The 19,855-nt window shown below is 61.4% G+C and overlaps 1 protein-coding gene across 4 annotated transcripts in view; it reads left to right on the forward strand.

Moving 5' to 3' along the window:
- The window catches only part of Kdm4b (lysine demethylase 4B), an 89,690-nt gene that overhangs the window by 64,456 nt on the left and 5,379 nt on the right, over window positions 1-19,855 (forward strand). Inside the window, exons 10-19 of one of the 4 annotated variants that reach the window (XM_076558671.1) lie at window positions 3,076-3,272; window positions 7,992-8,093; window positions 8,252-8,445; window positions 12,967-13,355; window positions 13,927-14,047; window positions 16,324-16,502; window positions 16,705-16,921; window positions 17,647-17,723; window positions 17,906-17,961; window positions 18,179-18,287. In XM_076558671.1, coding sequence (XP_076414786.1) covers window positions 3,076-3,272; window positions 7,992-8,093; window positions 8,252-8,445; window positions 12,967-13,355; window positions 13,927-14,047; window positions 16,324-16,502; window positions 16,705-16,921; window positions 17,647-17,723; window positions 17,906-17,961; window positions 18,179-18,287 — 1,641 coding nt within the window. The remainder of the gene's footprint in view (window positions 1-3,075; window positions 3,273-7,991; window positions 8,094-8,251; window positions 8,446-12,966; window positions 13,356-13,926; window positions 14,048-16,323; window positions 16,503-16,704; window positions 16,922-17,646; window positions 17,724-17,905; window positions 17,962-18,178; window positions 18,288-19,855) is intronic. The other 3 variants (XM_076558672.1, XM_076558673.1, XM_076558674.1) reach the window with 3 other exon arrangements.

Here is a 19,855-nt window from a genome sequence, read left to right on the forward strand (position 1 = left end):
CAGGTGTGTCGTCCTTCACCAAAGCCCCGGCCGGCTCTGTCCAGCATGGCCACTTCCTGTTGGACAGTTATGGAGGCTCCTAGCGGAGCCATCTCAGTGGAGCTGAGAATAGCAGTGTGGGCAGCTGGGCTACTTCCAGGTCATGATAGAGAGGGACAGGGAGCAGAAGTGGGGGTCCCAGGATCTGGGGGCAGGTATCCCCCTCTTTCACGGCCCCAGCAGCAGGAGGTCCAGAAGGAATTTCTGTGCTTTCCCCAGGGCCGGCATGAGGCACCCGGGTGTCCACACTTAGAGGACAGGGGGCTTGCGGTCAGCTTTGGGGTCCTGGAGAGTGAGAGGTGGGGGAGAGCCGGTGTCTTCTGGTTCCTTCCACGATTCCCTGCCCTGGCCCCAAGGAAGGAGATGGCATGCAGGCTGAGGCTTGGTTGCAGCCGTTTTGGACATTGCCCTGTGAGCTGCACTGTTACGGGCACCCTGAGGCAGCTCGGCGGGTCTCTGGTTACCCACCTGGGACTCACCCTGCACTCCTAACAGCCCTGCCACATCCTCGGCAGGCACTGAGAGTCCCTCGCTCACTTTGGGTCACGCGGTCATCCCAGCCGCACGTGCTGCACGGCCGTGAGCAGCAGCAGCCGCTGGCGCCTTGCCGTTCACTCACTCCCTGGACCCCAGTGGCCTGGGGGACATTGGGCTGTCAGATGTGTTGATCTCCCAGTGACAGCGTGGGCAGGCGGCTGGGGAACACAGATGGTGACCTGCGCCCTGTCGTAACTCCCCAGCTTGTCATGCATGAGTGACAGCTGTCTCCGCTGAACCTCAGCTTAGGCCGTTTCGACAGGTCTGTGACAGGACTCCTGCTCAGGACTCCAGTGCAGCCTCAAGGGGGGCACGAGGGGAGTCTTTCCTCCCGTCGCCCCACGCCCCATTCTGAGGCAGATTCAGCAGGCAGCTCGTCCAGGTCAGTGGCTCGGGAATTCCCTGGCCTTCCCACGCCCAGCCCTCATCAGGGAGGCCACCAGAGCAGAAAGCCACCGGCCCAGCCAAGCGGCAGGGTAATCTGGCTGCTTTCTCACCCGTGGTGTGGAGCCCAGCGGCCGGGGTGTGGCACCAGTCAGTGCCGTGGCCACCGTCACAGCCGCTCGTGCTGCTGCGTCCAGAGCCACGGGAGACAGAGGCTCAGAAACGAGGCTGTGTGTCTGCTGGAGTGTCTCCCTTAGCCACTTGCAAGACTGTCCTGTCGGTAGGAGTGGCATGCAGGGATGGTGTAAGTGAGGGGCTGCCCGGGTGATGTGCCTGTGCCTCAGGTTCTGGAAGGTTCTTAGCAAACTTCACTGACCAGGGGCTCCTGGGAGGCAGCTGTTGGTTTCAGCTGAGTGTGGGGTCACCCGAGACTCAATGTTGGAGCTCTGGTTACCAAAGGACAGGAGTGCAAGGTCAGAGTGCAGAAGTGGAGTCTGGGCCCTGCAGGTGGTGCCAGGTGTCATCAGAGAGCTTGCTTATCCCAGCAGGTGTGGCCCCTCACCCCAGTCACTGGCTGGGGTCACCAGGAAGATCTGTGGCAGTATGGTGCCCAGGTGACAGCTGCCCACCAAGGGGAGAGCCTGAAGTGCACTGGTGGGTGAGCCTTAAGGTCACTTCTGTCCCTAGGAGATGATGGAGTCCTAGGCCCCACCTTGGAGTGGGTTAGGGTTGGTGCCACACCGCTTTCCTTCTTTATGGCTCAGGGTGACATTACTCTGTACCTCACTGGGTGACACCCAGGCCTGAGCCGGCTCCAGCCTGGGGGTCCAGTCAGGCCCTCTGCACAGATGGACCTCTCTGTCCATCAGGACAGAGTGACTCTGCTGTGGACAGCCATCTGCCGTCTCCTGTGCTGATGTGCTAAAATGCCAGGGCCAGACGCAGAGCCCTAGGCAGCTGCATGGACCTCGGAGTGGGCCTCCCTGTGGCTGAGCCCCAGGCCACCCCCTCCCCCTGTGCCTGTCTTAGATCCACCAGGTCTCCACGCTTCCAGTCCCAGACCCAGCTGCTCTCCTCATCACATTTGCTTTTGGGCTCACACTCCCCAGATCTCTGCAGGGCCAGCCTGTGCTGGCAGCTCTATCCTGGCCGCTGGTGCTGGCCATGGAGTCGATGCTGGCTGTGGCGGTGGCTGTGGACCCCGTGGGAGCACTCAGGTGCTTTTGCTAATTACTGACGGCAGGCAATGGCTGAGCCACTTGGCACAGATCCCTTAATCTGCAGTTGATGGGGGCTTGGGGAGGCCAGGCCCAGGAATGTGCAACCTGGGCGCTATTAGTGGCCGCCGCCGACCAGCCCAGGCCCTGCAGAGCCACTAACCTGCACGTTCCCACTCAGCCATAAATACCCCCCTCGCTCAGCATGCTGGGCCCAGACAGATCCCAAGCCCCCCACTCCCACCGCCAAGCGACGAGGGACAGGAGCTGCGGGACATGTCCTCATGGGGACACTGGGAAGGGCTTGTCATACTCACCTGTTTCCCCAGACGGCCACAGCTGCTGTGGAATGGGCTCAGGAAGCCCCCTATCTGCGCCATCACTGCCCGCAGTCCCTCAGGAAAAGCCAGGAGTGTGTCAGCTGCTGGCCAGGGCTCGGCTCTGGGCCAGCCCGTGGGTAGAGAGGCCTGTGTCCACCTCGCTGGGTGAGGAGACGGACCGGAAGTGTTCAGCCTGGGGAGTGAGCACAAGGCCCTGACTGCTCCGTCACTGTCTGGATCTGCCCGTCCTTGCTTTGGATCTGTTCAAGTCCTGTGTAGCATCTTCTGGGCCTGTTAGGATGGCACCCAGACTGCCTGGTCCTGGGTGGTTGATCTGTAAGACCATGTTGCCCTCTGGAAAGGGTCTGTGTCCACCTTTCTCTTTGCTTCTTGTTGGGCAAGACTGGGCATCCACTCACTGATGGGCATTCCATCTGGGGGTTTCTTGGTCTGGCCTGAGTGTGGTGAGGGCCACGAAAGCGCTGGGCTAGCAGTCCATCCTCGCACCAAGTTGTCTGCAGTATGGGAGCCAGGTGCCTCGCATGAGACTCAGTGCCTGTGTGTGTGTGTCCCCACAGTGCACATGTCGCAAGGACATGGTCAAGATCTCCATGGATGTGTTCGTACGCATCCTGCAGCCCGAACGCTATGAGCAGTGGAAGCAGGGCCGCGACCTCACTGTGCTGGACCACACTCGGCCCACAGCCCTGAGCAGCCCTGAGCTGAGCTCCTGGAGCGCCTCACGGGCCTCACTGAAGGCCAAGCTCTTGCGCAGGTGAGTGGCCACCTCCCAGCGCCCTCCCCCTTCCTCCCCTTCCCTCTTCCTCTTTCTTGTTCTCTGTCTGTCTCGCATTTCCACTTTTATAACAGGAGGGGTCTGGGCATCCAAATGAACAGCTCACTGCTGCTTCCCCTGGTGACATAATCTTGGTACCCTTGCAGCTCTGAGAGCTGGCAGGTCCCCTGCAAGCGTTCATATGGCCAAGAGCCCATACCAGATGCCATGCTCCTAAGGATTACTGGACCCTCCTGGCCTCTTCTTACAGTAGTGTGGCCACTCGTGGTCGCTTGTGACTGGGGACCTGGGCAGGGCTGCTCCAGCCTTGAGCGCTGCCTGTAGCATTTGCAGTACAGGTAGCAGGCTGAGGGAGTGAGCTGGCTCCGAGGTCTAAGAGGGAGGCCTGCACGGCTGGGCCCACTCCTCCCTCCCTCCAGGATGGCGATCTTACTCCTTGCCTCCGGCAGGGCAGCGCTTCAGGGGTGTGAGCTGCTGATAGGCCAAGGACAGCCCTTAGAGCTGAGCTAGGGCCACAGTGGTGGGACTGCATGGAACCAGCTGTCTGCCTGTGAAGAGCCAGGGGGGCCCAAGAACTCTGCACCCTGCAGGCCAGTCTCTGGCTGCCACTCAGGAGCCACCACCGTTGACCAGACAGCTGCTGCCTTGGCCTGCAGACACTGCCCTTAGGATGGCCTCCAAGTGTCACAGAACCCGTGGCGTCTTCTGGAACCAGATGCAGCCTGCACCCGTATTGGCTGTGATGTGGGCGGCCTGCCACCTTCCATTCCTGGCGAGTTCGCGGTCACTGCTGCCTTAGCCCTGGTCATGGGGTACTGCTCTGCAGACAGGCCATGGGGACTGTGTCTGGGGTGCTCACCTGTGGTCTGAAGCCTTTCCTCACCATGTCCTCTTCGACACCTCAGAATGGGTGCTGCAGCCTTACCCACCCACTTCCTGCTCTGTGTCCTCCTCTCTTGGAGAGCAGTTTGTGGTTCTAGAACATTCCGTAGCAGATTCTGGCAGCACCTAGCAGTCAGATGACAGCCTGTGGTGGGGCCTGAGTGTGCCTGCAGGATTTTGGGATGATTTCATGATGGTTGTTTTTCAGTGTTTGGGCTTATGGGTCAGCTGAGCAGGCAACCGGTAAACAGATCCCATTCCAGAACCACAGTGACACCAGGGCCATCCAGAGATGGGACCCTGTGGCCAGAGGAAGTGGCCCATGGTACCTGCCCCCCTCACGCCTCCAGCCATCCTCTCACGGGCTTCCTCCCCAAGCAGCACCCCATCCTTCCTCTCCGGAAGCCGTGCTAATGCAGCAGTGGTTGATAGCCAATGAGGCCCACTCCCAAGGACATGATTTCCTGTAAAGCTGTTGAAACGGACAAGGCCAGAGCTGTTTGTTTCTTGTGAAGTCCCGGGTCTCTGCGGGAGACCGCTGCCACGGTCCATGGCATGTGGTGCTGAGATTGCAGTGAGCATGTACCAGCTTCTCCCAGCTGTGCCTCGTCCCCATGCTTGACTCCCCTGGGGAAACTGAGGCACGTCAGGGCTTCAGAGTGGGGCCAGAGCACGTGTCTTCTTCCCTGAGACACGAGGGCCTGGGGCCACTGTTGTCAGCAGGAGCTGAGAGCATCCTGACCTCTCTGCCTTCTGTGCAGTGTCCCCGTCACAACCCCGGACACGAGACTCCCCACTGGCCCCTTGCTGGGAGCTGCTCTAGACCAGCAGAGCTGTACTTGGCCTCCTCACCACACGAGGGTCGCCCTTCTGTGCCCCTGGACGCTTGCACGGAGCTCCCTCAGCACAGGCCTAAGCTCTCGCTGTCCTGTGCCCACCCTGTCCCCATTCCCAGTCTCCTGTCTCCTGCAACAGTTTGACAGGTGAGCTGACCACAGTCCTCAGCCAGCCTGGCCTGCTGTGTACATGTTGGGGTCAGGAGGCATTGGTGCTTCACAGTGTGGCACCCCAGCCTGCTGACCTCAACACCAGTCGGCCCATGCCTCAAGGCATCTGCTGGTCCAGAACCACTCACAGCCAGGGCCTCACGAATGTCTCCTGAACCCCAGAATGTACCTCAGTTTCCCAGGGGATATCTTAAACACTCATAGATCTGCCTTAGTGGCTGGAATGGAGCAAATTGAGGGCAGCTAGAGCCTGTGGGCAGTCTGGCTGCTTTGTGGGCACAGGTCACCATGTGTCTGCAGCTGTCACCCCTTATCGTGTGTGCCATGCCTCTCAGTGAAGGCCGTAGGCTTCCTTGACACGCCTGTCACTCAAGTCCCAGGGCACCTGCTTTCATCTCAGAAGAATTTGTGTCATTCACATACCAGCACTTGACTTCTAAAAAACGGCAGAATGATACCCAGTTCAGCCACGTGCTGATCCCACTGGGGTGTGCTTGAGGGGGCAGCAGGAGCCCTTCTAGAGCAGACTGGCCTGGGCCAGAACTTTGAGGAGGTCAGGGGGAGCCCTGGTGTGGAGGAGTCCTAGCCTCTCCTTCCTGCGCCCCCATAGCCAGGCCTGCTCCCCGGGACATGCCATTCATCTCATGGCACAAGACTGGCATCTTGAGTACAGCTCCCAGCTAGTGACTCTGATCATAACGATGGTCTCCAAGAAGCCTCCCACCTCTTCCTCCATCTGCCTCGTCAGCAAGCCCCTCACACATCCTCCAGTGCAGCCTTAATGCCAGCTCAAAACAAGGCCAGGGGCCAGGATGGGCAGACACGGCCTTCAAGGAGATTCCAAAGCCACCACAGCTGGCCCAGGATGCTGCAGGGGAATGCAGAAGCACCAGGCAGCGGAGGGAGGGAGGGAGGGAGGGAGGGAGGGAGGGAGGGAGGGAGGGAGGGAGGGAGGGAGGAAGGAAGGAAGGAAGGAAGGAAGGAAGGAAGGAAGGAAGGAAGGAAGGAAGGAAGGAAGGAAGGAAGGTGGGTGCTGAAAGCCGAACAGAGGTAGAGGAAGGAGTCCAGCCTCCAGTGAGTTCTCAGAGAAGCAGACAGTGGCTGTGTGCAGCCTGGTCCTGGGGAGGGTGATGGCCACCCATGAGGTAGAACACACCCATGGGTCCCTCACCCGGCCTCAGCAGGCGGTCCCCAGAGCTTCCAGAGAGATCCTGGCATGAGGCTAAAGGCTGCAGAGCAAGGATCCCCTCCCAGGGTCCCCCAGCCTGACCGCCTGCCAGACCCGGGAAAGACAGCTTCAGCCCTGCAGCTCCACAGGGCACTTCTTCCTGAGGAAGCTGCTGCAGGCCTACGGAGGCTCACCCTGCCAGAGCCATAACGACGTATGCCATCTAGAACAGGCAGGGTGCCAGGGTCACCAGCGTGGAGCCAGTGACAAGCTACTTAGGGGCTTAGAGGGGGCCCAGAGCATCTGGAGATGCCAAGAAGTATTAGTCATCAAATAGAAGAGGGTTGAAGCAGACCCCAAGAGTCGGGCTGCCCCAGCTCAGGGTCACCAGATGGGAGAGAACACGGGCTGCCTAAAGGGAAGCTGTTATAGAAGAGTGGCCATGTCTGTGTGTATTAGGCCTGGTGGGGGCGGGCGGCAGAGGAAAAGATAGAGGTCAGGCCTTGTCTCTGGGAGGGGTGTCAGTGTGGGATGTGATAGTTGGCACAAGACTGGGTCCCAGCTCGTTGTCATAATACAGCATGGCTATTCTTTGGCATACAGTGGCTCTCCCTGCTCTGGATGGGTGCAGCATACACTCCTGAGTCCTGGGTCCCTTATTTTCTGGTGTGGGGCACAGGTGGGCTAAGGCCCCGTTTCCTGGAGCCTTGAGCACTGTGACTATGGGAACAGGCAGGCTGCTGTGCTCAGTTGTAAATAATGTGGTGTGAGACCTTGAGTGTCCCAGTCAGCTGTGCAAGGGCCGGGTGGACCCCTGGGGTGGCTTCCAGGACCGGCTCACAGTGGGGTCAGGGCCACTCAGGAAGCTGTGGCCCAGTGAGTTGCTGGCAGGCTGTGATTGCTGTCTGGAGCTGGGAGCCACCAGGAGCAGCCCTGGACCCTGGGGGCAACAGTTAGGGTCTGAGCCACTGCGCTTCCTCCCTGACTCGGTGTTTCCAAGTCACCCCTTCGCTGGGGCTGCCCACCCAGAGCAGAAGGGGTGGAGTGTCCCCAACCTCCCTTCTCTCTCCCGTCAGTGCCTCCTGCCCCTCACTCCTGCCTGTCCCCAGCCCGTCCTTCCGCAGCCACCGTATACGCACACCTCGCCTCTGCCTGTGTCCTCCTCGGAATGCCACCTGCTTGCCTGCTGTCATCTCTGGGGCTTGCACATTCATTGAGGGGTCCTGCCCTGGTCAGGGTGTTTCAGGAGTGAGGGAAAGGAGGGCAGGCCGTGGTCAGAACCTTAGAGGCCACCACCCAGAGCTGGGCATTCCCAGCTCTCTGGGCCACTGAGGGGCTGTGATGGGTAAGGGCAACTGGGCTAGGGACCCTAGGGACACAGGTCTGCAGGAAGACGGTCACCCTTGTCAGTCAAAGCAGCTTTAGGTGCTAGTGGGGGAGGTCCTGCCTCTACCCCTGCTGCACATGCTCACCCCACCCCCTCATGCAGTGGAGCCGGTTTGTGGCACCAGGGGCCATCCCTGCTGTCATTAGGGTGGCACGTGCCTGTGCTCAGGCTGGGCGTGGGGCCTAGGAGCCCCATGTGAAGGGCTGTAGAGAGGACCCCGGAGCCAGAGGAAAACCCTGAAATTTACATTCTAGACAAATTAGTGTGAAGGAGAACAGACCCTGGAGAAAGGCTGAGGAGGAGAGGAGGCCGAGTCTAGAGAGGAGGCGGGAGCCGACCAGGAGGCCAGGGCCGGCGTAAGTGATCTCCCTCGAGTCCACAGCGTCCTGCCCATCCCGTGCCACCATCACCTGCTTCACCCCAGCCCTGCTCCTCCCTGGCCCTCCTCCCTGCCCATCCTGGACTACCTCAGTCTCCTCCCTTTCCCCCCTGCCTGACCAGTGCCCTCCTCCAGGTCGCACCGGAGACGGAGCCAGCCCAAGAAGTGCAAGCCCGAAGACTCCAAGTCTCCTGGGGAGGCGGCGGCTGGGGTGGCTGGTCTGGACGAGGCTGGGGGCTGTTCCCGGGAGGAGGCCACACCTGAGGACGAGGATGAGGATGAGGAAATGCTGCCCTCACAGAGCCACGAGGCCGGGCCATGCATGGAAGGTCAGTGCCAGCAGCGTGGGCTTGGGTCCCTTGGGTCCTGCTTTGCTATCTTGCTCCTGCTGGCCTGGCCGCGCCATGGCCCAGGGTGGTAGCGGGCTGTTCAGGCGCCTGTGCACGGGGCGTGAGCTGCAGTCTGGCCCTGAGTGTCCCAGCCCTCCCACCTGCCCTGTGTGCCTCACTCCTGCCGCTGGCCTCCACTCAGTTCAGCCTTGCCCCCGAGGAAGGGAAGGGCTTCCCTCTGTAGCCTTTCTGGCAGGGGTGTGAGGCCAGGGACCGGTGTGTATCAACACAGCGTCTCAGATTCCCACTGGCTGCTGGGGAGAGTTACAGAGACCTTTCCACAGCACGCCATGACACGGTCTTCCAGCCCAGAAAGGCCAAACAAGGGGAAGCAGGGTGGTCACAATGTAATGTGACCACAGACTGACCCCTGGGGCTGCAGCAGAGACTCAGGACCTGCAGGCACTGTGGATGAGCAAGGGCACTGGTGGACAGCAGCTCCCACCCAGCCAATAAGAACCAGTCAGAACCAGCCACACTGCAAATTAAGGCTGACAGGAAGAAGCTGATGGCCACAGATCCAGGGGCTCCAGGCTAGATGCCTGATCACGGTTGGGGCAAGGTGTGGGGTGCCTGCTGGCATGCACGAGGCCTTGCTCTGCCCTGCACTGGGAGTGACGGCGATAGCAAGCTACTGCAGAAGCGGGGGACGCCAGGGGGCTGCAGGAGTGGAGACGCTGGGACATCCCTGTGTCCTTCTGGATTGTCTGTGATCGTCACGGCCACATGTGTTCCTCAGGAGCTGAGGGATGGAGTGATGCAATAGCCACAAATACACGCAGAAGCCACAAGACGCAGGCAGTGTGTTGAGGGTCTAGCCTGGGCTCCCTGCTTCCACCTTCCACACTGTATATGAGTCCCTATAGCCAGGCAACTGGTTATGGGACCTTGGCACCTTAAAGTGTGTGTCTGTTCCCTGTGGATCTGGTGTCAGGTGCCCCCCAATTCCTGAGTGTGATGTGAGGGAGAGGGTGGTCCCCTTGACTCACCTAGCAGAGTGGCATCCCCATCTCTTTGCTTCTCATCCTGCTTCCTCTGAGGATCCTGTGGTGACCTCAGAGTCCTTGGCTTCATCCTATCTAAGGAGTCCCTTCAGCTATGGGAGGTGACGTGGCCTCGGCCCCAGGGCAGGGTGTGACTGTCTTGGGGGGCTTTCACTACCACTGACTTAAGGGTTCTCCTTGACCTTAAGTCACCGTAAAGTAGAAGCAGTGTCTGTCCTGTGGAACACGTGGATGATAGTCAGCACGTCCAGCTGGCATCTGAAGCCTTGCTCCTCAGAGAGGAGAAAGAGGAACCGCTAGGCAGGAGGTTGCTGGAGCAGATGGAGGTGACTAGGTCTCATCCATGGCACCCCAGTAGTCAGTGGGGTGGCCACAAGAGACACACCAGACCATGGCCATGTAGCTCAGCCTGCCATAGCTGTGGCCCTCCATCTGGGGTGGGCTGCCTCTACTGTGGTGAGCAGGCACTTCTTACCTGGTATTTGCCAGGGCATTCCAGCAGAGACTGGGTCCACCAAGGATGGTGACAGGCAGCAGACGTGGCGTGTCTCCTGCTGGACAGCGACTCACATGGCACCTAGGATGTCCTCTCCTATAGGTGTGGAGAAAGAGGGTGCTGGGACTTCCCAAGAGGCCCTCAGCCAGAGCTCTGTGCATCATGGGCACCCGCTGTCACCCTGCACGGTCACACGCGCCCATCAATTCCAAGTCCTTAAGGTGGGGCATGCATGTGGGCCTCTGGGCCATGTCTCCTCGTGTGAGGGATCTAAGGTCCACAGACTGTGACTGACATTTGGTCAGAGTGTAGGATCCAGGAGTGGTTGAGCCCAAGGAATGCCAGCCCCATGCCATTCTGTCATCAGGGAAACCTGCCTCATGCCCCTCCTGTGAAGACACCAGACTGCCCTCAGCACCAAGTCATCCATGTCTTTTGGTGACCTCTAAGATGTATTCTGGAGCATGATGTGTCCCCTGAGGGGTCTATATGTGCAGAGCGGGGACCCCAGGCTGTTGGCAGGACAGGGTGGCCTGTGGGGGTGACAGCTCATGTCCCCATATCCACACTGTAATTGGACAGTGTGGCAAGGGTCTTCTGAGTGGTCGAGAGGCCATCTCCCTGACCTGGTCAGTCAGGGGCACAGGAAGGGTGGATCAAATGCTCTTGTCATCTGCTATTCTGTCTTCTGTGTGGGGACAGCCACACCCCCGCCTCTTCCCCTGTGCAGTTGAGCCACTTATCTGGAGGCCTGGCTGTCACCTGAGCGACTGGAAATGGTCACAGTGGCCATGGCACAGCAGGGCCTCTGCTGCTCTGAGGGCTGTGGTTGGGTGTGCCACAGGGAGCCAGCCTAGCCTTCAGGACAGGGTGCTGGGCACTGTCCCCATGTCCCACAGCCTGTCTGAGTTGGTGGTGGCGGATGATGGACTCCCCCAGCAGCACAGCTGGACTTGATTCCATGACGGGTCAGCGCTGGCGCGGTGACCCTCACCAGGGCCGTGACGGGTCAGTCCTGGCTCAGCCAAGCCAGGCGGCAGAATGCCTTGTGCCCTCCACGTGTGCCCAGCCTCGGGAGCTAGCGCAGGGCCCACACCTGTAGATGTGTGGCCTGCCTCAGCCTCCTGTGGCCCTGAGCCAGGCAGGCTGATAAACCCAGGCGTGTTGGGGCAGCTGGCCATAGCTCCTGGTCACCCCTGAAGCACTGTCCACCAGGCTTCCCACCCCAGCACTCCAGTGGGACCAGGCTGGGACCCTCGGTCCCTCTCCTTGACCCCGGGCAGGTGTGCTCCCACTGATGTGGCCACTGAGGGTCTGTGGCGAGGCGATGAGCTTTGGGGTCCCCTTCTTGGGCTTCTCCTGCTCAGGGCTCCAGGCTGTCTCACGGCCATACAGAGTCCGGAGATGCCGAGCTGTCCACAGCTGTTGTTGGTCCTAAGAAAACCAGGGCAGGAGCCTGTGGCCCAGGGTCGGGGGCTGTGAAAGGGCCGTGTTCACCGTGGCCACTCCACAGCAGCTTCCGTGGTCACAGGAGCGATCCCCGAGGCCGTACTCAGCACCTTCTTCCCTGAGTCCACGAACCCCAGCACATCCTGTGGGGTTCATCCTGGTCCTTGGTGACCACACTGCTCCAGTATGGGAGTGAGGGGGTCTGTTGTCCTGGGGCTGGGGGATACCCCACCTGTCCCCTCCATGTCCCATTGCAGATTGGGGCCAAGTCTCTTAGGCATTGGTGGTGCCATCCTTCTGATGCACTGGAGACCCAGCAAAGTGCGAGCTGTCATCCGGGTTAGTGAGCCTTGGCCTTGAAGCTGTGAGGGTGTGGCACACAGAGGTGGCCTACTCCAGATGCCTGACTCCAGTGTGCTTCCTTCCCATCCTCTCCCATCAGCAGCCTGGCCGGACGGGACAGGTGCCAGGTTACCCACAAGCCACTCAGCCCAGGGCTCCTAAAACACAAGTTGCACTCAGGCCATTCACAGCAGGATATAGTCCCCTAATACCCTCAGGTGACATCTTAACCCCTGGATGTCAGGGTACCAGTGACTAGGCCCTGATCATTCTGTCCCCGCCATCTGTCCCTGGTTAAGTGATGTGCTGTACAGCCATCGTGGCACCAAACTAAAGTACCACCAGCGACACGTCCCATCGGCCCCTCTTCTTCATGTCCCTGTCAGGAACTGTCTCCAGCCCTCATCCCAGAGGCTACCACCTGGGAGGTCCTCAGGCCCCTCTGCTGCTGGGTCCCTCTTTGGTAGCGGTGTGATCTGTTATCCGCACCTCCCCAGACCTGCGCTGGCCTGCAGGACCCACAGCTTGGGACAGCCACTTCTGAGAGCCCAGCTCCCCTCCGAGACCTATTCCAAAAGGCTCCTGCTTCCTTCCTTCTCTCCTCTTTTCCTTTCTTTCTTTTCTTTATTTCCTTCTTCCTTCCTTCCTTCTTCCTTCCTGTCTTCTTTCTTCCTTCCCTTTATTTTTTTAAGACAGAATATTATGAGCCCAGGCTAGCCCTTGTACACCTCCCCCACATCCTGAATGCTGGGATGGCAGGCTGCAGCTCTACATTACCTCAGGATTGTCTTTTTCTGTTTTGTTTTGTTTTGTTTTGTTTTGTTTTGTTTTGTTTTGTTTTGTTTTGTTTTGTTTTGTTTTCAAGACAGGGTTTCTCTGTAGCTTTGGAGCCTGTCCTGGAACTCACTCTGTAGACCAGGCTGGCCTTGAACTCACAGAATTCCTGTCTCTGCCTCTTGAATGCTGGGATTAAAGGCGTGTGCCACCACTGCCCGGCTCAGGAATCTCTTTTAGTGCAGTGGCCCAGTGTTGGGCACTTTTGGAAGGTTGAACTTGCCCAAGCTTTGGGGATACTGAGTCCCCAGCCAGCTGTGATCTCCTCGCCACAGACCATAGTCTCCTGCTTCTGTCTGCTTCCACTTGCTTCTAAATGGTGCTTTCTTTCCCCAGAGGATGGCAGAGGCAAGCCCCGGCCAACCAAGGCCCGGAGCAAGAAGAAGACCCCCAGCCCCCTGTCACCCCTGTTGCCGCCTGCCCCACCAACCCTGTCACCCACCGAGGAGGGCCTGAGGCCACCACCCCCACCCAAGTCTCCGGTTCCAACCATGGGCCCCATGGCCGCAGAGGGGGGTCCTCCACCAGCACCCCTCAATGTGGTGCCTCCTGGGGCACCGGGTGAGGAGGCAGAGGTGCGGCCGAGGCCCATCATCCCCATGCTGTATGTGCTTCCCCGCACCAACACCACCGATGGGGACCGGGAGCGCACTGCCCACCCTCAGCTGGCACCCATGGAGCTGGGACTGGAAGACGAAGGCCAGGCCCAAGCCGGCAGTGCGCAGGTGGGTGATTCATGGCCACCAGGTGCATTTGTGGCTCTGCCCACAGCTGTGTGTAGCATCTGGATGCCAGGGTAGCAACTGGAGTCAGTGTGTGTGTTGTGGATGACACTGGATGTGAGTGCAATGTGCACACTGTGGGTAACAGATGTAGATGAGTGTGCGTGTGCACGCTGTGGGTGACAGGAGTGGACGTGAGTGCAATGTGCACACTGTGGGTGACAGATGTGGACGTGAGTGCTCGTGCGCACGCTGTGGGTGACAGATGTGGACATGAGTGCGCGTGCGCACGCTATGGGTGACAGATGTGGACGTGAGTGCGCGTGTGCACGCTGTGGGTGACGGGTGGACGTGAGTGCGCGTGTGCACACTGTGGGTGACAGGAGTGGATGTGAGTGCGCGTGTGCACACTGTGGGTGACAGGAGTGGATGTGAGTGCGCGTGTGCACACTGTGGGTGACAGGAGTGGACGTGAGTGCGCGTGTGCACACTGTGGGTGACAGGAGTGGACGTGAGTGCGCATGTGCACGCTGTGGGTGACAGGGTCCAGCATTCATAGCACTGTGTCTTTCAGGCCCCGTCCTCCTTCTCTAAGCTGAAGGTGGAAATCAAAAAGAGCCGTCGTCACCCCCTGGGTCGGCCACCCACACGGTCCCCACTGTCTGTGGTCAAGCAGGAGGCTTCCAGTGATGAAGGTGAGCAGGGCCCCGGCCCCCATGCTGCTTTCCTGCACTGGCGTGGGGCCCAGGCCAGCCCTCCACAGGTGCCGTGTCCACCCATCCGGTCCCTTGGGTCGGGTCCTCCAACACTGTGGCACCCTCGTCACCAGGCTGCGGGAAACTCACCACAGAATTCTCTGCTCCTTCACATCTGCAGAGACCACTGCCCACCTCCCATGCCTTTAACCACCCCAGTTTTTTGCTGCCTGCAGGGCGTCCACCACACCCCACCATCCCACCAGTACTTGATGTGACTAGTGAGGGCCCAGATCACAAGACCCATTGATAGTTCCACTCCCCGGCCAAGCAATGGGCTGCAGCGTGCAGCGTCTCAGTGGGAAGATGGAGGGAGCCAGGGTCTGTGACAGGTGGCCGAGGCCTGGTGCTAGCACCTGTGCAGAGGGCGCAGCATGCAGGCAGTGGTGACAGAGGACGCAGCGTGCAGGCAGTGGTGACAGAGGACGCAGTGTGCAGGCAGTGGTGACAGAGGACGCAGCGTGCAGGCAGTGGTGACAGAGGACGCAGCGTGCAGGCTGTGGTGACAGAGGATGCAGCGTGCAGGCAGTGGTGATGGCACAGCGTGCAGGCAGTGGTGACAGAGGATGCAGCGTGCAGGCAGTGGTGACAGAGGACCCAGCGTGCAGGCTGTGGTGACAGAGGACGCAGCGTGCAGGCAGTGGTGACAGAGGACGCAGTGTGCAGGCCGTGGTGACAGAGGACCCAGCGTGCAGGCAGTGGTGACAGAGGGCGCAGCGTGCAGGCAGTGGTGACGGCGCAGCGTGCAGGCAGTGGTGACAGAGGACCCAGCGTGCAGACAGTGGTGACAGGGTGCAGCGTGCAGACAGTGGTGACAGAGGACGCAGTGTGTTGGGGCCATGGTAATGGTCTGTGGCAGAGCCCCTCAGTTCTGCACAGGAGCTTCACCAGCGCTCGCAGAACCAGGCATCTAGGGTTTGTCCCCTGGGCGGCACAGATGCCAGCTTAGGGTGTGGCTGCGGATGGATGGTGGGGGCTGGTGACTGCAGGCGGCAGCCCCACGGGGCCTCCCCACTGCTGGTTGAGCCCTGGGTACAGAGTCTGCTGGCTGCAGGGCAGGTGGAGCAGGCCTGTGTGCAGGCGGTGGGTTTCAGCCCCTCCTTAGCTGTTAGCAGAGTCTGAGAGCTGGCTGCTCTTCCACGCCGTGCCTTACTGTGCTCACAGGGTGGCTCTGGAATCACCCAGGACCCCAAAACCTCACCACAGGAGTGACAGGCTCTTGCCTCCCCCCTGAGCTCTCCCCAGAAGGCGTTCTGGGGAGTCCTGGGCTGCAGGGTTCCCCCAGCTCCTTACCCTGAGTGTCTCGTGGCAGCCGGCAGGGCCCAAACACAGCACAGCCCTGGCTGTGTGAGGCTTCCCCAGGCTGAGCAGGCTGGGTACTAGGCAGGGGTCCCAGACTTCGAGGAGTTCCTAGGGCTGGAGGTGTAAGGTGATGAGAATGGAGTGAGTTCTGCCTGTCCCTCCCTCTGTCCTCTCGCCCATCTGGGGCCAGGCTGCTGCACAGGTGGGCCAGGCTGCTGCACAGGGGGGCCAGGCTGCTGCACAGGGGGGCCAGGCTGCTGCACAGGGGGGCCATGCTGCTGCACAGGGGGGCCAGGCTGCTGACAGCTGGGCCAGGCTGCTGCACAGGGGGGCCATGCTGCTGCACAGGGGGGCCAGGCTGCTGCACAGGGGGGCCAGGCTGCTGCACAGGGGGGCCAGGCTGCTGCACAGGGGGGCCATGCTGCTGCACAGGTGGGCCAGGCTGTTGCACAGGTGGCCAGGCTTCAGCAGCCTTGTGGCTGAGGCTCCCAGGCAGGTGGGCAGCACTGTGCCCAGCTTCACAGACAGGAGCCTGTGTCTGAGGGTGGCATGTTTGGTCCAGGCCTTAGGTTCAGCTCTGAGGAGAACCATGGAGGGAAACCAGCCCCTCCCTCCAAGCTAGGAATGCAGCCCACCAAGTACCAGCCAGGGCCGTGCAGACGAGGGACGGGGCCGCAGTGGGGTGGGGCCGCAGTGGGGTGGTGCCGCAGTGGGGTGGTGCCGCAGTGGGGTGGGGCCGCAGTGGGGTGGGGCCGCAGTGGGGTGGGGCCGCAGTGGGGTGGGGCCGCAGTGGGGTGGGGCCGCAGTGGGGTGGGGCCGCAGTGGGGTGGGGCCGCAGTGGGGTGGTGCCGCCGCCGCGGGGTGCTGCCGCCCTGGGGCCTTGTTTTCCGACTCAAGCCCCCCATCCATCACAGAAGGCTTCCTGTTCTCAGGAGAGGACGATGTGAGTGACCCCGAGGCCTTGAAGTCCCTGCTGTCGCTGCAGTGGAAGAACAAGGCGGCCAGTTTCCAAGCTGAGAGGAAGTTCAATGCGGCAGCCGCCCTCCACGAGCCCTACTGCGCCGTCTGTACGCTCTTCTACCCCTACAGCCAGGTGAGCTGGGCCTCCCCATGCTGATGCTGTGGCTGCCGTCTCGTCTGTCCCACTCAGTCCCATTGCAGCCCTAGCCTCAGGGGAGAGCAGCTGTGAACAGCCCAGACTCTGAGGCTAGGTGAGGGGGAGCTGCAGCAGGCTCCTGTGGCCCTGAGCTGGTTATGGGACTCACTGTGACCTCCTGATGGCCGTACCTCTGCAGTCAGTACAGACAGAGCGGGAGATCCCGGCCACTCCGGGGGACAGCACTGTCCAGCCACCCTCGAAAAGTGGCCAGAGGACACGACCACTGATCCCTGAGATGTGCTTCACTTCGAGTGGGGAGAACACGGAGCCACTGCCTGCCAATTCCTATGTCGGCGAGGATGGCACCAGCCCACTCATTTCCTGTGCCCACTGCTGCCTGCAGGTCCACGCCAGTGAGTGTTGCACAGCAACTGGGCGTGAGGGGCTCTGGGGACAGGAGGGCACTGTGCAGGGTTCTGGACCAGGAGGCTACGCTATACAGGTGTGGGGGGCTGCAGGTGTGGGGGCTGCAGGTGTGGGGGACTGCGGGTGTGGGGGGCTGCGGGTGTGGGGGGCTGCGGGTGTGGGGGGCTGCGGGTGTGGGGGGCTGCGGGTGTGGGGGGCTGCGGGTGTGGGGGGCTGCGGGTGTGGGGACCTGCAGGTGTGGGGGGCTGCAGGTGTGGGGGGCTGCAGGTGGGGGGCTGCAGGTGTGGGGGGCTGCGGGTGTGGGGGGCTGCGGGTGTGGGGGGCTGCGGGTGTGGGGAGCTGCGGGTGTGGGGGGCTGCGGGTGTGGGGGGCTGCAGGTGTGGGGCTGCAGGTGTGGGGGGCTGCAGGTGTGGGGGGCTGCAGGTGGGGGGCTGCAGGTGGGGGGGGCTGCAGGTGTGGGGGGCTGCAGGTGTGGAGGGCTGCAGGTGGGGGGCTGCAGGTGTGGAGGGCTGCGGGTGTGGGGGGCTGCAGGTGTGGGGAGCTGCAGGTGTGGGGAGCTGCGGGTGTGAGGGGCTGCAGGTATGTGGGGGGCTGCGGGTGTGGGGAGCTGCAGGTGTGGAGGGCTGCAGGTGTGGAGGGCTGCAGGTGTGGGGGGCTGCAGGTGTGGGGGGTGACAGATTTGGTCTGATCCAAGCACTCCGCTGTCTTCCAGGTTGCTACGGTGTCCGGCCTGAGCTGGCCAAGGAGGGCTGGACATGCTCCCGGTGTGCGGCCCATGCCTGGACTGCGGTAACTCACCTGTGCTGGGTGGCATCTAAAGCCTGGGAGGTCCTAGGCGTCCATTGGCCAGTGGTCTTGATCTTAGCTGTGCTGAGGCTGGGGCTTGACACTCACTATCCCAAGGGTGTCCCTTGGGTGGGGTGGCGCACAGTGGAGGTGGCCGCACTTCACCCTGTTGCTCTGTCCCCCAGGAATGCTGTCTGTGCAACCTCCGCGGGGGAGCGCTGCAGACGACCACGGAGCACAGGTGTGTGCCCTGCCCTGCCCCTCACACACACACACCCCACCCCCCGTCTCCCTGCCCAGCTTCTCTGGAGGCTGGAGAGAGGCAAGGTACCCACCGTGAGGGAGCAGTGTCCTGAATGCCCACAAGCCTCACCTGCCCCACCCCCACCCCCACCCCCAGCCTGGCTGGCCCTCGGAACTGTCAGCAGTGCACTTGTGACCCTGCCCTGACCTCTCAGGTGGATTCACGTGATCTGCGCCATTGCAGTCCCCGAGGTACGGTTCCTGAACGTGATTGAGCGCAACCCTGTGGACGTCAGTGCCATCCCTGAGCAGCGGTGGAAACTGGTAGGTCCCCGAGGCTGCGGCCACCAACCGTAGTCCTGAGGTGGACTAAGAGACCCCAGGAAGACAGCCCCAGCCCAGGGCTGCCATTTCTCCAGACCGAAGCCCTGCAGCAGGCCGGGGAGCTCTGAGTGTGCAGGGCACCGGCCCCAGGTGCAGCCCCGCAGCCCTGGTACAGGTGTCCCAGCTCGCTCCAGACACTGTTAGTGCCTGAGCTCAGCATGCTCGTGCTGCATGGGAGCCATCCCTCCAGAGCATGCAGCCGCTGCAGCCTTCCCACCGCCCAGCCTGCCCCTCCGTGGTGCCTGCTTTCTCCGACTTGGGGAAGAGGAGCCTTGTCTGTGCTGGACTCCTAACCCCCCAGAGTGACATCCCCAGCTTCATCTTCCTCCACTGTGTCACAGACACAGCAGTGTGCCCTGTGTGTGTGCACACGTGTGCAGACACCTGTGCAGCCAGAGGACAAGCACAGGTGTGAGTCCTTGCCCTCCGTCCTGCTTGAGGTGGGGTCTGTCCGTGTGGACGGACGCCCAGCTCCCTGGCCACTCAGCTCCCACAGGTCCCCAGCTCCGCCTCCCGTCACCCCAGGAGTCCGGCTTGGCCTGGTTCTGGTGGTTCAAACCCGTGGCCTTAGAGCTGACGAGTGTTTTCCCGCTGAGCCAGCTCTCCAGCTCCCCCCCCCCTTCCTTCCTGTACATGGCTGAGCGGCCAGGCTCACCTGCCCGCCCCTGCATCTTAGAGGCCGTGATGCTGATGCTGGTGCCACAGTCAGAAGCAGATACATTCTTGTCTCTGCATGCACGCCACAAGCACACTGGGTTGTCACACGGTTGTGAAACTGAGGAACCCTTCCGGGGTCCCCATCCCCGCCCTCGGCATGCAGCCCTCCTCCACCGTCGGGGCACAGGGACACGGTGCATCCTGAGCCTCTGTACAGCCCCTCTCCACCGTCTCAGGGTCCCCTCGTGACCGCACACAGGCACCTGCTTGGATCCAGCTCCTTTGAGAACTGTTGGCCCCTGCTTGACCCATTTCCAGCCGGGTCACCGAGCATCTGAGGAACGCACTCCATGTTGTACACGCTGAGGCTCCTGGGAGTATTGCCTCTTCTGGCTCGTTAATGAACACACACCCCTGTAACAGGGTTGTGAGGGCGTCAGAGGTCCACGTGTGCTTGCCCACGTACAGTGCACCTCTAGAGTGGACTGCCAAGGCCATCTGGAGAGCATCGGTGTCCCCAGGCCTGTCTTGTGGCAACCCCCTGCCCCAGCGTCCTCTCGTGCCCCTGGGTGTGGGCTGAGTGGGGCCGGGACGCAGGTGGCCACCTGAGGCCTGTGCTGCAGCGAGTGGGCGCCTAACCTGTGTCCGAGGCCTGGGGCAGGGGGCTTCCTGCATCTGGAAGTCAGGGGATGAGGGGATGGAGATGGCTCAGCTCGGACCCTGGGGTAGCCTCTGCTCGGGGCACTTAGCACCACACCAGTGCGGAGGCCAGGCCCTCAGTTAGGGGCGTGGACAGCGTCCTGTACGTGTTCTGCTGCCCGCACACTGGGTGGACGGCTGCCGCGGAGCCC

This window comes from Peromyscus maniculatus, chromosome 22 (genome assembly GCF_049852395.1).
Source record: "Peromyscus maniculatus bairdii isolate BWxNUB_F1_BW_parent chromosome 22, HU_Pman_BW_mat_3.1, whole genome shotgun sequence".
NCBI classification, from domain to species: domain Eukaryota; kingdom Metazoa; phylum Chordata; class Mammalia; order Rodentia; family Cricetidae; genus Peromyscus; species Peromyscus maniculatus.